This window comes from Anas platyrhynchos, chromosome 2 (assembly GCF_047663525.1).
Source record: "Anas platyrhynchos isolate ZD024472 breed Pekin duck chromosome 2, IASCAAS_PekinDuck_T2T, whole genome shotgun sequence".
NCBI classification, from domain to species: domain Eukaryota; kingdom Metazoa; phylum Chordata; class Aves; order Anseriformes; family Anatidae; genus Anas; species Anas platyrhynchos.
The window spans coordinates 153841919-153865111 of record NC_092588.1 but is presented as its reverse complement, the minus strand read 5'-3'; the positions used below and the strand labels follow the sequence as shown (position 1 = coordinate 153865111).

Below are 23193 nucleotides of genomic sequence, written 5' to 3'. Positions count from 1 at the left end.
CTGAGTGAAAAGGAATCTGGGATCTTGGGAGGTAGTGAGGAAGGAATCTGGGATATTGGCAGGAATTTCCTGATGGGATGTGAGCTGGGACAATCTGGGCATAGATGCAAGCGCTGAATGTTCTTATTCTCTATTTTGTTTTCCAGACATTTGTAGTACTGAACAAAGGGAAGACAATCTTTCGATTTAGTGCCACTCCTGCCTTGTATATACTTAGTCCTTTCCATCCAATCAGACGAGCAGCAATTAAAATTTTGGTACATTCATATCCTTTCTGTTGATTTACCTCCTAGTGTATTTTGCAATATTATTTTAAAACACAGATGTGCGGAACCCAGAAAATGTTTGATTTCATTAAGCTGTTTTAAAACTTGTGTTTGGATTTGCTTGCACAAGCAGAACCACACTTGGATTTTTGGTCTGTTTTATTTTATATTGTTATGTGAGCTATGATTATGATTATATTATGCTACTGGCAGATAATGTGAACTGTACTGGATACTTTGATGAAATTACTCGGGTTCAAAAGGCATGAAAGGCCTTCCAATGACTATGAAGGAGTCAGTGAAAGAAACTGGCTGCAGTACCTTGGAAAGGAAAGGAACAAGGAAGCTGGAGCTTGCCCAGGAAAATATATGCTGAAGGAGAGTTTTGCCACTGAGCACTTAAGCAGCTTCTCCCATGAGACTCCGTGAGACCATATGCAGACAATTTAATTTTGAACTGCCTCAGAATTATTACTATTTTTTCTGTCCTGAAAGACAACATTTTAAAACTTGTTTTGTTGTTTTGCCAGTTTGGTTATTTCAACTTCTTACCCAGCTAGCAATGAAAGCAGAGGCTGGCCTGCTGGAGCTCTCAGTAGAAGGGTGATGGCTAATTTCCCTTAGCTCTAGATCTGGGGTCATGCAAGATGACTGCACAGTTGGTTATTTTATTTTATTTTATTTTATTTTATTTTATTTTATTTTATATTTTATTTTATTTTATTTTATTTTATTTTATTTTATTTTATTTTATTTTATTTTATTTTATTTTATTTTATTTTTATTTTTATTTTATTTTAACACAGCTACGGAAACATTATATTCTAATTATATATATTATATTCTAATATAGTCTCATCTCTCAGACTGAGCTGAATGTTCAGCTTTGTGTGAACATTACTAAAAACACAACCTTATCCATGAGTTGCCTTCTTTTTCTATGGTGCGCATGGGGGACCCAGAAGTGCTAATTCAAATACTTCACATACTGTTCTGATAATTGTTTGACGTTATATTAATGGGAATCCCTCTGCTTCAATGCCCCTGTACATCAGAAAGAAACAATACTAAGCAGATAGCATCTTAGAATCACTGGTTTATTATCAAATTTCAGGGGCAAAAATAGGGAAATAAACCAGATTCCCAGTGAACCATGCAGTGAGAAAAAAAGGAAATAAAAAAGAAAGATGTGAGAGTATAGATGTTCTAGCAGGAAGAAAAATAGGTAAAGCTTCTAAAAACAATAATTATAAGGAAAAAAAAATGAGTATGTGATATCAGCCAAGATGTTATGAAGAAAATGCATAGGATTTTTCAGAGGCATTTGCTGATGGATCAGGTTATACCTGCAAGCAGTGCAGCACATGCTGCTGTATACCCAGAGCCCAACAGTGTTTATTAGGTACAGTTACATCAGCACAGCCTTGCTGAGGTTAATTGAGGTCAGTGGATTTGCACAGCTATGGCTAAGAGAAGAATTTCGAAATTGAACTTCTTAGAAAAAGTGTGTATGTGTAAATATTGGCTCCAGTTTTGGAGGCCTGTTCTGTCTTCTCACTTTCTTTCACGCAGGCTGGGAAGCCAAGAGGTCCCAGATATGTGTAATGCACAGGAACTACACGCAGTCAACTAAAAGATAACTATGCAAGAAATCCTTATCACATTACTCCCAAGGATAAAGAGCATGGAGGAGTGAATTTCAAAGACATGACAGGAGCAGAAATATAGTCAGATAAGGAGTGTAAAGTTTCAGGAGTGGAAGGCTGCAATGCTAACAGTATTTTAGTTCCAGAAGGAGCCAAGTTATCACCTTTTGTTGATAATGTCAGACAATCCAACAGCTCAGCCTTTGGCCAGCGCAGGCAGGAGGCCACAGCTCCTGTCCTGGTGAAACAGCAGTGAAGTCCCTGCATTAGGCACGGTGTTGTTTTCTGTCAATAAAGGCTTTTCGCATCATCCTGAAACACAAAGGGCAATTGGCTGAGCAGGAAGTCAATATCCCAGGCAGAAAGGAGCCTGAATCTGCAAGTACTCAAGCAGATAATATCACAGACATGAATCTGGGAACCGGATCTGTTGTCTTGCGTGAGGGTAATCAAGCAAGCTTTATTTTCCCTTGGGGCAAAAGTCAAAAAAGAGCATTAACAAATGGTACCCTGTCACGTAAGTGTCTGAAGCAACATCTTTTGCAGATGCCATATTTCCATTTCTAGGCACCAAATGTACCTCGAAGGCCAACAGTAGAACAGAGTAAAATCATCCTATATAGAAGCTGTGGGGGTGACATTTCTTGGTTAAGTAGCTTTGTATGGAGTTCTTCTTCTGAGACTTCAGGCAAGATAGATCCTGTATGCTCAGAGCTCATCCAACCAAGCATGGTTAGCCTAGTCATTCAGAAATACACCCTTCCAAAGGAAGTTATCCACAGGCTGACAGCCTCCTAGTAATGTGAATTATTTCAATTAACAACATACCCCTAAGCCTCTTCTAGGTATCTTTCTTCCTCTTCAGAATCTAGGAGGCCTCATGAAAGGACCACAGTCCAGGAGGCTGCCAGAACCAGGCCCTGTCCCATTTCTGTTACAGGACTGTAGGTCTGTATCCCTTTGGTCTATATCAAATGCAGAACAGAAGGAATAGATGAGCACTTTTGCCTTCTTCATCATTACTGGCCATTAACATCTTTATTTACTATCTCATCCTATTAATAAGATTAAACCACTGCTAGCATTTCATTTATTCTGTATGCTTAATAGGCTCTTCTTAGTTCTTCTCACCTGCAAGCTAAAAACTGTTCTGTGGTATCCCTGGTTTCTCCAAGCAGTTTGCTGTCCTGTATAAAATCCATGGCAATTGCTAGTTCCTTTTTTTTTTCTTCTTTTTCTTTTTTTTTTTCTTTTTTTTTTCTATGTATAGGTGTAGATAAGTGCTCTCAATTTGCTACTCATCCAGAATAGGTTTTTGGCCAAAATTATCTTCTTTGATGCGAGAATTATGGATTCTGTCCCATCTAAAAAGAAAAAAAAATTCCATAAGAATTCACAATTTGTGTTCATATTTTCTGCTTGCAACTTCTCTCCCATCTGATTTTACACACTTTTCTTGGTAAAGGAAAATGAGGCCTTGTGAAGTACCAATTATATGTACTATTGATTGGACCTAACCTTTGCTTGCCCATATTATATGTAATTTGGCAATGATCACTTAAAGAGCCACTAGTATTCGGTCTGCTAATTAACCATTATCCATCATAATGAAGTCTAGAATAGAAATATGCTGTGTTTGACTCACTATCTTTGTGCTACAAGATAAATTTTATAACTTTTAGGAATTCTTTATACAGGCTGCATAATATCATTCTATAACTTCATATTGGAAATAAATGTCAGGTTCAATTTATTGCAGAAGGGATCCTGATGAGTAGCCTAGTATATTGGATTTGTGGTTCATAACAGACTGTGTAACCCATTCTCCCTTTTGGAGTGCGTTAGCCATGTGTGTGATTCACGTCAACTCATGGATCAGTAGGCTTTCAAAAACTGGAATTAATAGCAGTTCTTTCAAAAAACTGGAATTAATAACAGTTCTAAGATAGGAACAGACAATGGTGGTAATGCAGATTGTATCAATTTCATCCCCTTAACTTACACTGTCTTTTCTGAATAGATAATGATCACTGACTTTTTCTAATGTGAACAATTGCCTTAGATTTCAGATGGGAATACTAATTTTCATTCTGTAGGAATTTCTGTTTTCTCTTGCTTTTTACACAGACCTCTGACTTCGGTGCACAACCAACTAGAATGATTCTTTCTTTTCTGTTCTTTGAAGTTTTGAGCATGGTCATGAAACTCAGTTTGAATTGATAGTGCATTTGATGACCCGTAGCTGACCCCTTACATTTTCAACCTGTGTCATCCTGTACATTCTCTTTGGTGTCCAAATAAGAAGGTGATGACACCTGCCAATAAGTGAGCTTTGGGAAAGCTGCTAGATTCAGCTTACACCACTAGGAAACAGGGACGTATATATCTGATTGGTGAGCCAAAAATGTTTTTTATAGAGGAATTTCCCTGCTTGTAATTGTACTGATGGAAAGCTGTTGTTTGGCATGACCTGAAGATACCACTCTGATATATTATTATTACTTTCACAACATTTCACTGCTGTTGAAAAAGTAATCCAGTGTTTCCTACACTAGCTGCAGTTTACAACCTAAATTTTGTTAACCAGATAGACACTACTTTCAGGGACGTATCTCAGGCTGACTTAAGAAAATGAGTCTAGAAATCAGATATTCTTCCCTGTACTTCAGCAGGAGGTGTCGGCCCCGTAAGTGGAAAATGTTTGTGAGATGAGCAGTCCCTCTGAGTTCAATTACGGCTCTCTGCAATGGCACAGGGGAATATGTGAGTTGGTTACTACCAATTTAACCTTGCAGTGGCTTATGGGGCCCATCAGAAAACATTCCACTCTGTACTCAGCAGAGATTTTGGATCTGTGAAAAGACAGCTTTTATGCAAACATTTCAGGACATACCTTTTTAAATGATATCCTTTGATCACTATTCTTGTATATTACCACCCATGGAACTGGTAAAGGGATAAAACCAGAAAACTCTTTTTTTTTTTTTTTTTTTTTTCCAAAAGAAGGCAGTAGAAAGTTACATATGGATGCTACTGTCTCTGAGAAGGGTCCCAACCCATTGACTGAATTGTAGGCTGTTTTACTTCTGTTCATTTTAAGTCATTCTTTAAATTTTCTCAATTTCTCCAGGAGCATGGGATATACTATTTATGCAAGAAATTCACATCATGCTTTGTCTTTTTTTTTTTTTTTTTTTTTTTTTTTAAGAAAAAGTAGCATGTGCTTTTAGGAGAGCAGCTCAGTGAACTATGTTTTGAATTTCAGGAATTTGATTTGATATTTTATTTATTTATTTATTTATTCATTTATTTATTTTATGGCCTCGGCTTAGCAGCTAAGTGCAAAGACTATACACTTGAGAGATTCATTTTAGCCTCCTGTTAGGGAAGCTGGTGCATCATCAGAGACAGTCAGCTTTGCAGCCCAAGACAGTGTATTTTCCACCCTGGTTTGCAGACCAAGACTTGAAATTAATGCTCTGAAACTCGTGCTAGCTTTTGGTGAAACTGGGTACTGAATGCAAGACCTCAAGCTCATTAGAGAGATTAGAGAGATTGGATATATAACTTTCCCTACTGCCTGAGAAAAGTTTCAGGATGCAAAATAAAATCAGAATGTGCAGAGACAGGTTTTTCAGTATGTACTTACATGAGACTAATCCCTCTTTTCATGCAAAGTTGTGCACCTATGCACATTGTCATCTGACCAGCACAGCTGTAAATTTGGGGTATTGTATTTTCAGAAGACTGCAGAGTCAGTGTTTGTTTACTGTATGAAGTATGCATAAAAAATGTAAGCAATGGAAAAAAACAGGAGAGAGTCCCCTGTTTTTTCTGTGTTTCTATAATTACATTTTCCCTTATGTAATTGCAAACAAATGTCTACAGTGGTTTTTAAACATTTTGGAAATTATAACTGAGCTGTCACATTTTGTATGAAATGATAAAAATTTATAATGTATGCATTGTTTTCCTTAATTCAGCTATTTACATTGTTCAGTATGTTTATTATGTGCACTATTTTAACTAATTGTGTGTTCATGGCACAATCAGAGACTCCACCATGGAATAAATATGTTGAGTAAGTATCCTGGCTGCTTTACAGCTTCCCCATCCTTATCTTGTCCTTCCTCTTCCATTTGTTACATCCTTTTCATCTTGTTTGCTGTTGTCTAATTTCTTTCCAGTAATACTGACCATAGTATCTGTCCTGACAAAATGTTTTGCCAGGTGTTTGTTGCCTGTGAAAACTCCCTTAGTAAGTAAACTAACAATTTTCAGTCTTCCAAGCTCATACTTATTGCTAAATGCACCTGCTATGCTACATCAGAATGAGATCACATATGATGAGAACTCCATTCAAAACTGGCCGGCCTTCCACAGTTCCCATGCAAGAGATTCAATTGCTGGACATTTTAAGATAGGCTGATGGATTTTATGTTAAATTATTTCAGAAAATACTCCCATGATGTAGTTAGTTCTGTCCTTAAACTGGAATTGGAAACAAAAGTTTCCTTCAGACCGATTGCATCATGAGAAGTGTTTCCCAGTAATCATTGGTGGACTGATTTTACGAGCAAGCATAAAATTATTTCGGAACACTTTTATCAGCATTCCTGTCTTTTTAGCTTGCCAAGTCCTCAGAAAAAGAAAAATAAATAAATAGCAAAAGTGTCACTTGAAGTCCTTTTTATTTTTTTCTAGAATGAATTTTAAAAGGGGCTAACAGGCTTCAGAAAGCCCATTTCATTTCTTTAAGTTGCTTTAAAATACTCCTTTTAGAAAGAGATACCAGATGCACAAGCTAATCAACCTACAGTGCATTAAACAATTATTTTGGCTCATTGAACCAATCAGAACACACTTTTTATTTTTGACTGACATATGATAAACACAACCATCTGCTGTTCCATAGCCTGGTGGTTGGTCTACTCAGGGCTGTGAGGAAAGGCAGTAAATGCCCTTATTTTAGGTTTCATAAAATCATGCAGGGCACATCTTCTAGGCCATAAATTACTAATTATAGGCAGCACTGAACCAAATATTTCATCTGATCACAGTAACATCCTAATCCCAGGATGTTTCATGTATTTCTGTGCACTGTACTACCCTCAAGTATGTCTGTGACTTTCCTTTTCCCCTGATGTTGTCCTTTCCTCATTGAAAACTGTCACACAGTACCATGCCCATGGTGTATGCAGCTGAAACATGGACATCTCATCCACGTGAGTTAAAATTTGGTCAGTGGGTCTACAGCTTGGAATTTGAACATTCTGAAGGAAAATATCAAAGTGCTTGTTGGGTCTTCCTTAGGCAGCAAAATGTGGATAATGTTATCAGTACATTGAGCAGGGCATGCAAGAAGTGTAGGGCATAATTGCAAATGGAATCATGCAGCATGGAGTAAAACCTTTCCCTTCCATGTTTCCCCCTCTACTGTGTCCCCTCATACCTCTCAGCTTTTTCTCCTCAAATTAAGAGAATGAAATCAAAACCAAATAGTTTTGTGGAACAAAATAATCCAATGAACTTTAATTCAAATTAATTAATATTGGATTTGGAACAGATACATTTAATTCATTTTTTCTGCTGTTCACAAGGGATGCACGAGCACAAGAGCAACATTGTGCAAAGATTTGTCCTAGTATCCTCCTTTAAAACAGAATAAATACTTACCAATTTGAAAAAAAAAAAAAAAAAAAAAATCAATTCCATTTACCACCACTAAAAACTTTGAAAAATGCTGACTTCTATTGTTAAAGAAGCTGTTCAGTTGCTGGAGGACTTTGCCCAATGCATTTAGAATTTGATGATGATTATACAATCAATTAAACCATCTGACATGCTGAATAAATACAAGTGCTTTATCATTTTAATGAGCTTATGTACTGTTAACTATTTTTTTTTTTTGGTTCTTTCCCTGTGTTTTCTGCATGTATTACTGAACACACATGCTTTAAAGAGATTCACATGGGTGACCTATATTTGTAATATCAGAACAAAACTAAATAGGAGCCATGAAGAGTTGGATACAGGATAATGCTTAGGTGTGTGGTCAAAAAGGAGATGTTAGAAACATTTTACATGCACTGCTGCACAAAAACAGCCCTGCTTATCTCTATTTTAAGCTGAAGCACACCGAGGATTTATAGTATGTGTAACTAGCTCTACTGTGTGACAGGATGACAGGAGGGCATGAGATTTGCCTCCGCTTGTAAATGTGCACAGTTGCAGATCAGGGAAATACAACTAAGAGAAAATATTTCCTCATTTCCTTTTATGAATAATGCAGTTCTTCCACATATTACCACCTTTAATTTCTTACAGTTTTTTTTTGTTTGTTTGTTTGTTTTCCCCCTCCACTAAACAGGAATGCCAACTCTTCTAGGGTTGTTTTGTTTTTTGATGACATCGTTGCAGTTACTGATGTTTAGGAACTGAACAGAAAACTCAAGCCAGTGTTTCCAGTGCAAGCCCTAACATTATGGCTTATGAAATTTATGTTATATATATATAATATATATATATATTTATATGTCAGACTCGTGAGAATGAGAACTCTGCTTTAGTTTCATCTGTATCTTCATCTGGGGAAAAAAGTGTAGGGAATACTGGTGGTGGATATTAAGCATTTATTATTTTTATTAAGATAGGACCTAGAATACCAAGTCCCATTGGGCTAGATGTCTCAGGTAGAAACATATTAAAAAGGAGGTGTTGTATGCCCTGAAGTATGTCTCTGTTGGTAGTTAGAGCCCCAGATGGATACCAATCTGAGTGTTATAAATCAGATATGTTGCTGCCCTCCACAGAGAATTTGCTAAATATTATTACAAGTATTATCTTTATTGTGAAAGGTAAGATGTATGTTCTATCCAGTATCATTACAGTGAAGAGACTGTTGGTAATAAACAATGAACAGTAGTATGGGAAAAAAGACCCTCGTGTCTCTTACTGTCAAGCAGGTCAAAATTGCTGCGTTTAGTATTGGGGCAGGGCTTGATTTGCTCTTTTTTAGTGAGGACATTCTGCTGTTGTTTGATTCTGAGGGTTGAGTGATTCACTACAGATAGTGAAAGGGGGGAATACCCTTTCACAGTGGGGATACCCTTTTAGCTAAGAAAACTAAGTGGCATTATTTTTTAACTGCTGTCCTTCAAAATGGCCTGGGCAGGAAGAGATGAGAGGTATGAATGGACCAACCATTGTCCTTCGAATATGAGAAACAACAAGGAATGCTGCATAATCCATTCCTCTTTCATTGGCAACTGCAGGCAGAGCTTCAAAAGCACAGCTTACCAGCGTAGTGTTCATGCTTGACATAACGAGCAAGAATTCATCAGGGTACGCCCTGTGGTGAAACTTATCTTCATCCTGTGGCTGTCATGAGTGCTTTCCCATTTCTTACATGTCCCTTGGTCCACACATGACGTTGCTCCCACCCAGCCCCAGTGCCACAGCCATGACCCACGTGAGCAAGCCCAAAAAGGTGGGCAGGAGGGTCTCATGTGAGTAGGACTGGGCTGAGTGTGCCTCTGCCATTCTCTCCCTCAACTGCTTGCTAATGCTCTTGCTTATCTTGGACACTTTATTCCCCAGGTACACTTTCACTGGCATTTACACTTTTGAGTCATTGATAAAAATATTGGCGAGAGGATTTTGCATGACAGAATTCACCTTCCTTCGAGATCCATGGAACTGGCTGGATTTCAGTGTTATTGTTATGGCGTAAGTAGCACTCCCTTATATTTTTTGAGACAGTAGTGTGCAATAGATACTTTTTTTTAAATTATCTAGCTGTCCTCTTTTTTATTTTTCCACTCAATTGTACTAAAAAATGAGAAAATTCTCACTATATTAGGATGGAGTTTGTTTTCCTGAGTGGTTTCAGAGCAAGAAGTCGGAGGAATCCTCTGTTTCATGCTGTCAATTCACTAGACTGTTTTAGAGAAATTATTTACATTTGATCTGAACTCCTGGGCCCACGCTATTTGAATGGAAACAAAACTGGGAAAAAATACTCAACCCAAACTTAGTTCAAACAGCAGTAAGGGCCACTGAAGTCAGTGGTGGGGTTCAGGGATCAGGACTAATATTCTTAGTAATATTTAGCAGAAGAACAACACAAAGACATGTGAAACCTATGTGGCCTTAATTGGGAAGATTCCCATTTATTTTAGTAGGTCAGCCCAAGGTCAGATCCTGGTATCTGTTACTACCTTCCTGTGGTTTTGGCTGAACTGGCATCTGGCCATTGTGATAAGCATTTCAAAAAATGCAAGGCAGGTGGGGAGGAGCTTTTGGCAGTCAGCACACACTAGGTATTTTTCTCAGCTAAACCTTTCCTCAAGCAGTGTGATTCTTTTGCAACAATTACAGATAGGACAGAGCAACCAGTGTCGCCAGCACACTGTCCTGTCCATTGGTTACTGTAATTGATGCAGGGAGTTGAACTCTAGGGCTCTGAATTCTTCATGACCTGGAGAGCTTCAGTGCATGGGTTCCCAGTATTCTAGAAGGAAGGAAGCTTTTGACAGTAAGGTAGAAATGAGCAGAGAAAAAAGGATAAAAAAGCAGCAACTTGCAGCCTTGACAGTGCATGACACTGTCATGACAGTGTTCTTCCTCGTCTTCTCAGCTCGGGTGGAGGTTGGGTGTCATCCCCCAGCTCTGCAGAACTCCTCTGGGAGCATCTCAGTGGCTGTCACCAAAATCAGAGTCTAAGCAGTCAATGCAGACAAGGTCTGGATATCCCTTAAATTGTAGCCTGATCACCTTTAGAGAGTTGGCACTTATAGAGCTGAATTAAAATATGCACAAACCTTAAGGTGGACTATTGCCCAATTTATTAAGAGATTACACCTCTTTTTTTTCTTTTCTGATTCTTCTCAACTTGAATGGCCAGTGAGTTCTCTGGCCCTAGGAATTGTAAAATTTTCCCTGAGACTTATTTGACCTCAGTTTTTTGTTTCCAAGTTACTTTTCAATTTTCTGTCTAAATGATATTCCATCTCTTAGTTAGAAGGTCCCCATAACAGGGTTGCCTGAGAAAAACTGAGCTCAACATCAAATTATTGCAATGGTTGCTCGCTTCAGAAGTGGCAGTTGATCCTGTTGCTTCTTACTTTAAGGCAGTAGCATTAACAATTTTGGAATAGAAAGGAAAGATTTGAAATTCTGGAACAGAAAAGAAGGAATTTATACTTATAGCTAGATGCAAGCGTTTTCTTCAGCCCATAAGGAGCAGGGAAAGAGTTAAAAGTGACTGCAATATGATCGTCATATGTACAATGAAACCTGCTTCCCAAGTATGCAAGATAGCACAAAGCATTGGATAATGGACTCTATTCTGATACGATTTATCCTTCATATAAATTCAATTTGCAAGCAATTTAAAGTGAGATTGATTATACAGGTAACTGTGGTGTTGTTTTTGCTTGCAGCTAGTGGTATTTCTGTATCTGGAAACAAAAACAGCATGGGATGGAGAGCCTGATAAGGGGCCATGAGATTTAGATGGGCCAAGGGTTTTGAGCTAACTGAAAATGTGATTGTTTCACTGGTGGATGTTACAGTGGAATGACCATCAGTTATTGTAGAGCTATTGCAGAATTGCTTCCTACCTCCTCTTTGGGGCAGAAATTGCACAGATTGGGTCACAGAGAGTAGCTTTTAATAGCACGCTAGAGATTAAGTGATGCCACAGGTCTCCAGGGCTTTTCTCCCACCCTGTGCTAGCAGAGAACCATGGCTTCTGACCCTCTGTGGGACCATGGATGGCTTCAGGGGAATTTATGAAACTGCCCTGTTTAGACCACTGTTTCCTAAACAAGCGAGTGCTTTCCAGAATGAGGAGGGAGAAGCTGCTCTAACTGTGTTGGAAAATGTCCTGCCAAAATTTTAAAGACAATAAGCAATTTCCTTGCTAAACAGAAAACTTGGAGTGGGAACTCCAGTTGCTTCTCACTTCCCATTACAGAGGAACTGAACTGCTGCAATTCCATCCAAGAAATGGTCAAAATAAATATTAATTGACTGTTGTGAACAAGCAGCAGTAGCATTTGTTTAATATGTTTGTGCGTATAGTATTATTTTGTTTGTACAAATCTTTGGTCAGAAAAATCATATTCCCATCCTGTTGCTTCTCCCCAAATTATTTTTTCCACCCTTGCATGCTGCAGAAGAGTTTGGGAGAGAAGCACTGGGTAAACCTGGTGAGGAATTACTGGACAGGTAAATGCTAGACTTCCCTGTAAGACTATGCAGAGGAGAAGCAATATTTCTCTTCTAGGCCATAACCTGGGTTAGCAGGTATGAAGAGGATTCTTTGTCCTCTCCCAGAGGCTTTTGCACAAAGTCCATTTTAGCAGGCTTTGTAAAATAGTCAGGTGAGTTTTATCCTTAACATGTGAAAACAAAAGCCTCAAAAAAGTAGAATATGTAAATGTAAATATCAATACAAAAGGGTCCAAGAGCTGTTTGGTTGAGAAGATACAATGGTGATTTTGATTTTATTGCATACTGGGGAAATAATTTTGCAAAACAATGATAAACACGAGCTCATGCTGTAACTGGCCCTCTTGGGAGCATTTTGCTCGGCTGTTCCATAGGTCTCTGTGATGACCAAAATAGACACGTCAGTGAATAGCTGGGATTGGTATTTTAATCATAAATAGATTTTAGTAGGATTGCAATTATATTCATTCAAAAGCCATCTTCCAGCAGCCAAAGGGCATGGATTTGATGTATAAAACAAAATAAAGTTTTAAGCGTCTCTTGAAACCAACATCTGCTTTACCATGCAGTACATTGTACAATAAATGACCCAGTGGAAATATTTGCACTGATACTTTCCCATGTTGTCCTATATGTAGCTTGCAGATGCTATTATATGAAATTACTTGGGTATTTGAAGCTTTTATTTTTATTTTTAAGAGCAGCAAAACAATTCTTAACGTTTTCTATAATGTAAAGAATGTTTGTTAAAATACATGATGGAAAAATCTTTGTATTATTTGTTGCTGAACAGCAAGATAACAAAGTTCATCCGGTAGTTTTAAAGAATTGATGCCTATTAGATAAGCTTAATAGTTCAAGAAATATTTGCAATAATGTGTACTATGAAAAACCCAGGATGTATGGCATCAAAGAGCAGCCTGAAAAGTGGATGCACCTCTCATTCGGATGCGTTCGCTCCTGCTATGTATGAATGCATTCTTCATTCAGACAAGTCTCATACTCTATTGTATAATTCCAAATAACTGTGACTTAATTCTACAGGTATGTAGGAGAATTTGTGAATGTAGGCAGTGTTTCACCTCTTCGGACTTTCAGGGTATTGAGAGCTTTAAAAACTATTTCAGTAATCCCAGGTAAGAAGCCCTGATCCTTACATTTTGGCTCTCAGCTACAAGTGATTCTTTCTCTGTCTCTCTTTGTCCCCTTGACTGTTGTTTTCTGCTGGTGTTTTGTCATTGTCTGTGTGTGACTTTCCCTTGTTACAGATACATAACTGAATTTGTGGACCTGGGCAATGTCTCAGCCTTGCGAACGTTCAGAGTACTGCGGGCGCTGAAAACAATCTCAGTCATTTCAGGTGAAAACCAGGTTAAACACTCCGGCTGCAGTTAAAGCCTACATGCCATTTCCAGTAGTAAACGCAGTAAATAAGAGTGACTTAACCATAGATACTGATCAGGAAATGGAGGAATGTAGGGAATGTGACCTGTCAATAGAATACCTTTGTCTGATGTATTTCCCAATACCATTTTTGTGGGCAGGAGGAATTAGAGTGCTTCCAAAAGTACAGACCTCACTAAAATGAGTGCTGCTATAAGAAATGCCGTATACAGTGGCTCGTGAATCACAGACACAAAGTGCTCATTCATGAACCGTATGAGAATGGCAATGAAACTCTTTTAAAGTCTTCAGATATTGATTTTAAAAATGGAAGGTTAATGACCTCAAGATGCGTATTTGTGTTTAAGAGCACATCGATAGAGGAATCTAAATCTGTGCTATGAGCTGAGGTTTCAAGACTGCAAGCACAGATAGCCTAATTTGTTCTGGTGTTTATCTATTTGCATGTGATAGAAACGGTGTTTAAATTTCAGACCCTGAATAGATCAAAAAAAATTCCATCATTGATTTTGTCAGATTCAGCTTTTCACCAAATCACATCTTCTTACGTTTTAAAGACTATGATTCCAACCCCCCAGTCCTCGCTGAAGAAAAATAACAGTGTTTTTGTACAGGCCAGGTAGTGAAAGAAGCTTTTTTTCATAGCTTGTGATCTATTTTATTTCTGTTTCTTAAAATAATAAGTTTTTTTTTGTTTGTTTGTTTAGTAATTTATGCAGGTATGAGTCCACTTAGGACTAACTGTATGACAATAAATTCTTGCCAAGCATTATCTATGGACAGGTCTCATTCAGCCTCAGTGTTTAACATCTCCAACCTGCATGGCAAGGTAGAGAAGGTAGCAAAAACCGTGCATGGTAGATCCTCTTGGTGATAATCCCGAACAGATGTTGGCAATTACGTGTCAAAAATATTCATAACATCGAGAAAATTGCTCAGATTCTCACGCACAGCTCTTTAAAGTTAGAATGGTTTTGCCATCCACCATGGTATGCACACCTGCATTAAAACATAAATGTAAACAAATGCCACAGCATAAACTTTTAGGGGCTTGTATTACAACTAATTACGAACACTCACAGGAGGTATAAACTAAAAATGGAAATTTTGGAATTAAGAGATTAAGGAAACATATATAAGAGTCCAGGGCTTACTCCATCATTCCAATGTTTAAGTTTTGAAATCAGTGAAATCATTGAAAAATCAAGCTACTTTTCATTGAAAGGGCATGGCAGTCAAAATATAGCTTTAAAGAATAAATATATTAGGTCTTACATACTTAATTATTAGGTCTTCTATTTCCTGAAATTGATTCCTGTCTTAATTCCTGTCTGTAATTTTAAAAGGAAAAAATTAGCAGAGAGGTTTGTAAAGTTTCTTTAACTGGATTTCCACTGTGAAAGTGTTTTTGCTTGGGAAAGCTTTAGCTGAACAGCAAGTTGAGCAGTTTTACAGATCATGTGGAATGGTAGTGGCTAATCAAAAAGAAAAGCAGAGTTTCTTAGCTTCCTTTGCTAGTGATTTGAAGGCTAACTTGGAGGGACAGACATCTCCAGGGGACACTTTTCACTTTTCATCATGTCTCGATCTTGTGCTTTTTCAGAGCAGGGCCTGTCAATTTTGCTGAGTTATATATATAGAAATTTTCTGTTGTTCTGTATTTTGTTTTACATAGAATGATAAATTGTGTCTGTTTTTCAGTGAAAAAAGGAGTATAGAGATTCAAAAAAAGTTTATTTTGAAATTCACCAAGCACTTCAGTCATACTGAGTGCAAAGTTGTTCCATTTGTTGGTTAAAGGAAAAAAAATAAAAAAGATGAGGAGTATTATTTATTAGAGTGATACATGGTAACTCACATTTCCTTTTATTTTTTCTTTCTGCCTATTTGATTAGTCTTTTGATAACTGCATTTTTAGATACAAGTAACTGAATTATTTGCTGACATAACTGCATTAAGATATGCAAATAAAATATCTGGCCCTTAAATTTTATTGTCAAGATTACCTGTGCCCTGAGAATGTTTTAATTCCAGATGCAGGGAGCTACAAATTGCTAAGGATGACTTAGCTGCCTGTAAAATTCAGCTGTATTTTTTATTCGTTTGTTTTTTAAGTTAATAGATAATTTCAGAGGAATCAGTTCATTTATTTCCATTAGGCATGCATTTAAAAAGAAACATTGGGCATGATATGAGCCTCCATGATAGATGGAGGGTCTGGAGCCCAGGACAGGGACCTGTTGGGGTGAGTTCAGAGGAGGCCACGAGGATGCTCAGAGGCTGGAGCAGCTCTGCTGTGGAGCCAGGCTGAGGGAGTTGGGGTTGTTCAGCCTGGAGAGGAGAAGGCTCCGGGGAGACCTCCCAGCGGCCTGCAAGGGCCCAAAGGGGGCTGCAGGAGAGCTGGGGAGGGACTCTTGGGCAGGGGGCTTGGGGATAGTACAAGGGGAAATGGCTTTAAACTAAAAGAGGGTAGGTTAGATACAAGGAGGAAATTCTTTCCTTTGAGGATGGTGAAACACTGGCACAGGTTGCCCAGAGAAGTTGTAGATGCTCCATCCCTAGAAGTGTTTAAGGTCAAGCTGGATGGGGTTTTGAACAACCTGATTTAGTGGGAGGGGTCCCTGCCCATGGCAGGGGTGTGGAGCCAGTTGGTCCTTAAGGTCCCATCCAACCCAAACCATTCTATGGCACTGTGTTTAATTGGAGATCAGTCTGAGTTTTTAATGATAACATAAGCTCATGCTGGGATGAAATATTGTTCTACAACAGGCTTAACAAGGAAGAGATGATGAACACTAATATTTTCCATGAGATTTTTTAGTTCAACCTCTAGAGAGAACAGAAAAAAAGGTTATTTTTTTTCTATCTTTTATATCTTAAGAAAATAACACTGTAATGTGCTCTCCTTTGCAAATATCTAAGCCTTTCCTCAATAAAATTGATCACGCTTCTCTATCAAGTAGTTATGTTTGTACAAACGTACTTGGGCTCAGCATGCTCGGTGAAATTGCTTACTGAAAGTAACAGGCCAAGTCCTCCACGGTGTAAGGCTTCTGTCCAGCAAAGCACTTAGAGGCTGGTTTTCAAAGGCATTCCGCTTCACTTGAAATCAATGAGTTTCACTATTGACTCCAGAGGGAGTCAGTAAAACTAACAATTAGTGCTTTTAAAAATCTCACCTACCTCTAATGCCTTGCTCTAAGTGCGCAAGCAGGCACAGGGACGTTTAGGGGACGTGGACTCATAGGATTCAAAAAGATCTCCCGAACTCTTGGAGTCCATTCCTCGGCCCTAGCCTGTGTTTATGCAACTCATGGTCTTCCTGAAAAGTCTGTTCTAGAACCTCATTACCTTTACGTTTGCTCTAGGAGGAGGGTTTCAGATCCAGATTCAGCAACCCAAATGTTAGCGTCTAGCAGTAAAGTGGTGTGCTTCCTGCTCAGTGGAGTCCTGGGGCTACATCTCTGGGGCTTGCTGTCACACTGGCATCTCCTGTGGGTCCTGTCTCTGAATCCAGACCCACAACCACCCTCATCCTCTCTTGGTGCATTATCAGCTCATCATTTTTAACCCTACAGCCACTGTATAAGACATCAGGTCAGTGCCTTACACTCTGTGGCAGCCTTTAACATGCCCAAAGACCTTAATGGATCCCCTCAATTTCCCCTTTCCTGCATTAAGCACACACATTTCTTTCTGTTTTCCAGTCTCCCAAGATAGCAGGGAAAACAAGCTTTCTGCAGTAGCTGGGTATCTGTTTATCTAGACTCATTAAAGAAAATGTTTTTAATTTCTTCATACATCCCTTATGTTCAGGTTCTTAGAAATAGTGAACGTTCTCTGCATGGGAGCATAAAACCTTTAACTCTCAGTGATTTTATTTATTAATTAGCATCTTGCACATTGCCATGGCAACTAGATTCATTCGTTTTCATCCTAGATAGGAACCATGATCAGCTTGTAGGACAACCCACTGATGTTACTCATTTGTCTCCCGTCACCGGTGTACCCAAATCCCAGAGTACTCAACAGGAACCTTTCCTGTGACTAAAGAGGACTCTAATTATAATTTATCTGCAAGGAAATCACCAATGTTTTTGTGATAACTAAGAACTGAGGTAATTTAAAGCCCTCGGGTACACCCTTCTATGCCCCAGCATCGAGAGCCTGCAAAATGCAGGCCATGGTCATCATCAGGATTTTATGAAGTACCCATATCCAGAGAAGCTCTGCTGCTCTTTCTAGAACAAGCGTGCACATCACGAACATTTCACATCAAATGACAGGATACAGGCGAAAGGTGACCTCATAGAAAATTGGGCCAAGGCACTTCGGGGCCTGATCCAGCTCCCATTTAAGTTAGTGTGAGTCTAAAGGCTATAAATAGTGCCGTGAATGTTATCCAGTACTTTACTGATAGCCAGAACAAAGTTTGGAGTGCAAGAATTAAGGCTGTGTGGAGGAGACTGACTGTTGTTCACTGCTTGAATCTCACAGAAGTCCCCCTGCAGAAGGACACATTTCATCCTTATGACGGGTAAATCACTTCACTAAAGAAGTAGATATCTCAGAGGTGAAACATTTGCACCTTCCTTGCAGACTGGCCTGACAGTCACATCTTCGTACAAGGATGGTCTACAGAAATGCTGACAACCATTCAAGTTTGCCAACGGGGTATTAAATTCTTAGCTGCTGTCCATGGCTAATGACAAAATATGTTCATCATGAGTAGTGACAAAATATGTTCATAGAGAGTGAAATCTCTCCCTACATGCAAATGATTCACGCAGACAAGGCACATGCACGTCTCTTGGTGCAAGTCACACTCTCTGGTTCCGTTTTTGCCTTTTTTTCCCCGCTGGTTTCCGAACTGTACATGTAAGTGTCTGATGTGTTCTGTAGGTGATTGCCAACATCTGGTATGGATGTCATACTGAATTATGCTAATACTCTCACATCTCAAAGGAGGAATGGATGGTGCTGTGGGATCTTGCCATTTCTCATTGTTTGGTGTTGCTTGCATTTTCTATGGTTTCTGATTTGCATTTGAAAACTGATTATTTGATTAACCTCTGAATGTGTTAATTTCTACCAGTATTAACAGGAATGTTTGGGCCAAATCCTTCTTGCTTTCTGCAGATGTCAGGCTGCCTGTACAGCCCTCATTCCACTGATTTTGGATGCTCTGGTGTTACTCATGTCACGCAAGCAGGATTTGGCCCAGAAGTGTGGAAAGAATTCAGTGATTCAGGAGACCACTGTACCAATTATTCCATAAAGAGTAATCCACAGCGCCATACTCATTAACAGGTGTAGACGTTACTCAGCTTTGGATCAGCTCCTCAGTTTTTGCTGCATGCTGCCTGTTGGTGTTTGACTTGCAAGAATTAAGTAAATGCCTTTAATGCCCCATAAATAGAATCTTCTATTATGCTATATTGCAATGCTCTCATTGGCACTATTTCAAAGGAGGATTATTTATCTAGAAGATTTAACAGTGCTCTAAATTTGAATACATCTAGCATTGCTTTTACAAAACACAGGAATTGATTCAGACAAATGCAGAGCACCTGCAAGAGGTTCTGGGTGTCCTTATTTCCCCTTAGCCCTTCCATTTACCAGGCAGAGAAAGTTTAAATGAATGGTGATTTAAACACTTTGCTTAGCAGTGAATTGTGCCAAGCCACTCGATGGATGCTACTTAACTTTCTGGGCAAATTTTCTTTTTAAAGGGTGAGAAAATAACATAGTTAGACTGTAAGTATACAACTCCCAAAATTATTTTCCTGGAAAGTTGCAACAAAGTTCCAGAATCACAGAGAACAAGTTATTTTTAAGTGGTCTTTAATTACAGCAATTGTATTAATAAAGCATTATTTTCTTAGATTGTTCAGAAGTCTATATGCTATTTTTTTTTAAAAAAAAAAAAAAAAAAGGTAAAGCAGAAAGCCCTCTCATAAAGAAATTATTTGATACTTGCAAGGAACGAACTTATAAATCTAACAGCATAGAGTTACTCTTCTATTTAAAACCCCACTAGGTAAACTGAGAAAAACATGTTTCATGAAATGACCTTGGAATTAACAGTACTGGGGCCTGAATTTGAAAACAGGTAGTCTTTTCTGGTGACTAGGATTTTGTAGGTCATGCTTCCTAATGTTATTGCTGTTTACATTAGGAATCCCATTGTCCTTGCTCATGTGAGTAAGATTAATTAGTGTATGTAAGCAATACAAATGCAGTCTCCAAGCTTGTATTTGTGTCAAACAAACAAATGAATGTGCTGCAGTGATTTCACAGGGGGTACTGAAATAAAATAATTTGTGGTTTGGCTGTTTTCCCTTTCTTAAAATTCGGTTTGCATTTGGATTTCCCAAGTTTCCCTGGCTTCAGGGAAGAAACATCTGTGCATTCAAAGGGCAGCCTATGATAAGTATGACTGAGAAAAAATCAGAATATTAAATGAAGTATAAAAAAAAACCAACAACTATTGTATTTATAAATCACATTCCTCTTTCCCTACCCCATTACTTTTTTTAAGACTAGGCTTTACAGGACCTGAGGAAGTCCTTCAGAATAGGGCTACAACTAAAACCAATTTCACTTCAGGTATAAGGTTTACCCAAGGCTAGATTTTCAGAAAAGCTATGCTTTTCATTTAGGCATCAAATTTTCATTGGTAATCAAATCTTTTAACAAACCGAAAAAGTTCAAAGCTAAGCTTTATCTAGATACCTGAATAGAACTCACCTCATTTTCAAAATCTGTTTCTGATGAGGAACGCAGATCCCAAGACTATCCAGCTTTTGCCTCATGTTTTTACTACAATTTTTTTTGGCTTATTCTTGTGTATAAGAGGGAAATTTATAGCCTCTCCATTTTTAATGTGCCAAAAAAGAGCTTTGAAGAGGTAAACAGAATATTTAATGAAGAAAGAGGGCAATTCCACTTGAGGGTTCAGTATCATTTGTTTGGAAGGCCATTTTATAGTAATTAATATAATTCACGGGTTAACCTAATGGCAGTAGTGCTATAGAGCACTGAAAGTTTTAGTCTGGTAGGACCTGGATGCTATTCTAGCAGCTCATCCTCCTTTAAGGAGCTATGATTTCCCCCTTACTTTATCTACAGAATTTTAAGCAAGACCAAAAGCGCTATTTTGCCTTCCTACGCATCCTCAAGTACATTTTTTACATTATTTTAAATTATAAAGCACTATCTCAACCTTCATTGCTGTCAAACTCTTGGGATGGAATTCCAGGGAGCTGAGATTTAATGTGTATGTTCATATTCACTGAGCAAATCAGCATGTTTCTGAGTATTTCCCAGGAGAATTCCTCCTGTTTCCTTTTTGCATTTTCTATTTTTCCATTTAACTCAATTTCTCTTACTGTTGCCATACTGGTGACACTGATTATCAGAAGCACTGATTAGTACTTATTGAGTATTACGTATAAGTAGTGATGAAACAACAAAATTGCTACCATTGTGCAGTTGATGTTAATGTCCAACTAAAGGATACAAGATTTAGAAGAACAGTCTATTTATAAAAGAGTGGGTTTTGTCATATTCGTGTAATGTGCAACCAGCTCAAATATCACTGAACGCTTCAGGAACACTTCAAAAGCAAGCAGCATCTTTTGGGAAAACAGTATAATTATTTATATCTATATACTTAAATAATAACAATCTGAATCTAGTGTTATGGGATGAAATAACATAAGAGCCAGTTTGCGTTACCCAGGCCTTTATAAGATGATTTATCTACATTGGCAGTATATTATAAAATGATTAACTTTGACCAGGTATTGTTGGAGCCTTGGGTTGTTTTACTCAAATAGTTTCCACTGGGTGTATGTGATTGCCCATATTATTTGGTTTACTTCTAATCTCAAATTCCGCTTGTTTTAAACATATGAATTGAAGGCAGAGGAATTATTCATTTGAGGACAGTGAGCAGAATTTGGCACAAAAAATGTAAAATAATCAGGCAATAAATAACATTTTCATAGCTCTTCATCTGTTTATTCGAGGGATAAAGTTATCAATCACCTGAGTGATTTAAAATTAATTCACATTCTCAAAAGCCAATGGGATTTAGGCTTTACAGCCTTTACTGCAGCTCCATGAAAATAGAAAAGACTTCCTGTATTTTCTTTTATCCATGACTAGTTTTTGTTTTTGTTTCTCACTGTTCCTTCATCCAGTTATTTCCTTCTATTTTTAAATGAGTGTTTTTGTAACATTAACACCAAGACTTTTGTCAAGATAAAAGTAGACCAAACTAAATGTTCATAGTGATCACTTGTCTCCTGTTTCTGCCGTCAAATTACAAATATGTAGTAGAAACCCTTCCAGTTTTCCTTTCCATTCAGATTTTCATCATAAAAAGTTGCTATCTGCACATGTGTTTCAGCCTCTCAACCTATAAACTCTTGGCTTTTATCTCCCTAGGACTGAAGACCATTGTAGGTGCACTTATCCAGTCTGTTAAGAAACTTGCTGATGTGATGATCCTGACCGTTTTCTGCTTGAGTGTCTTTGCCCTCATAGGCCTCCAGCTCTTTATGGGCAACTTGCGACACAAGTGTGTCAGGGACTACACCATGTTTAACTCCACCAATGGCACGTTTTACTTGGATGGTAGGACGTGGAACAGCTCAGAGGAATTTCTTAATGATCCAGGTAAACACTTTTCTATACTCTGTTATCTGTTTTATTTATTTATTATCATATCGATCAAAATTCATATGTGAATTCATACTGCAAATGCAGTGTCATGTGTCTACTGCCTCTTCACAAAGTTGACGTGGTTTGGAGAGATCTAGGTAGAATTTTCTGTTGTACATTCACAATTCACGCTGAAAGTTTTTTAGTTCTTTCCTGATGCAGACTAAGTGCCTGGTCACATCACTGGTGATTTTCACAGTTTTAGGGTGTCTCATGACTTTTTTCTTAAAGCTTCCTTTCCTGAAATCAGGTGATCAAGTGGAAGTTTCAGCTGTATGTGGGGGGGTCTGTTTTGCATGCTGTTCCTTTAAGACAATTTATAGCACTAACATTTTCTGGTAAAACTTGAAAATTTGAACTAAAAGTCTTAAAAATCAAAAAGCAACACAGAGCAATTCAGTATTTATTACACTGAAAAATCCCAGGAGTATTATTTTAAGGAAATCTCATGCTATTAGGGCCTGAACTCATTATATGGTTTGGGCCATCCTGCAGTATCTGGTGCTCTGATGTTTATTATCAAAAGGCTTGTTTTCTAGGCCAAAGCAATTTTTAATACTCTACAGTCTGCTAGACTTTGAATTACAATGAAATAGGTTCACTGAACTCATTTATTAACATTTAAAAAAGACATTTCATGTAAATAAACTTCAGAATGTAAACAAGGAGCCCAGCTATTAGCTGGGTCTGCACCAAAAACCTCTGAGACACCAGAGAGTCCCCAGTGACTGCAGTGGACATTGGCTTGCATCTGAAAAAAATCAGTGATGCTTTTGAGAGAAAGAAGCAAACAGACAAATATGCCTTGCAAGGAGCTTGTAATCAGTGACCTTTGGTATTTTATTTATTTTGAGAAGACTGAAACACATAGTCAACTTGCTAACTAGAAATGTGGTTGGTGGGAAGTAGCA

At 38.1% G+C, this 23193-nt stretch overlaps 1 protein-coding gene across 2 annotated transcripts in view; it reads left to right on the top strand.

The window, feature by feature from the left end:
• Window positions 1-23193, top strand: part of SCN5A (sodium voltage-gated channel alpha subunit 5) — a 207351-nt gene that overhangs the window by 41256 nt on the left and 142902 nt on the right. Inside the window, exons 3-7 of one of the 2 annotated variants that reach the window (XM_072033864.1) lie at window positions 147-257; window positions 5896-5993; window positions 9512-9640; window positions 13417-13508; window positions 22007-22237. In XM_072033864.1, coding sequence (XP_071889965.1) covers window positions 147-257; window positions 5896-5993; window positions 9512-9640; window positions 13417-13508; window positions 22007-22237 — 661 coding nt within the window. Of the gene's footprint in view, window positions 1-146; window positions 258-5895; window positions 5994-9511; window positions 9641-13192; window positions 13285-13416; window positions 13509-22006; window positions 22238-23193 lie in introns of both variants that reach the window. The other variant, XM_072033865.1, reaches the window with a different exon arrangement.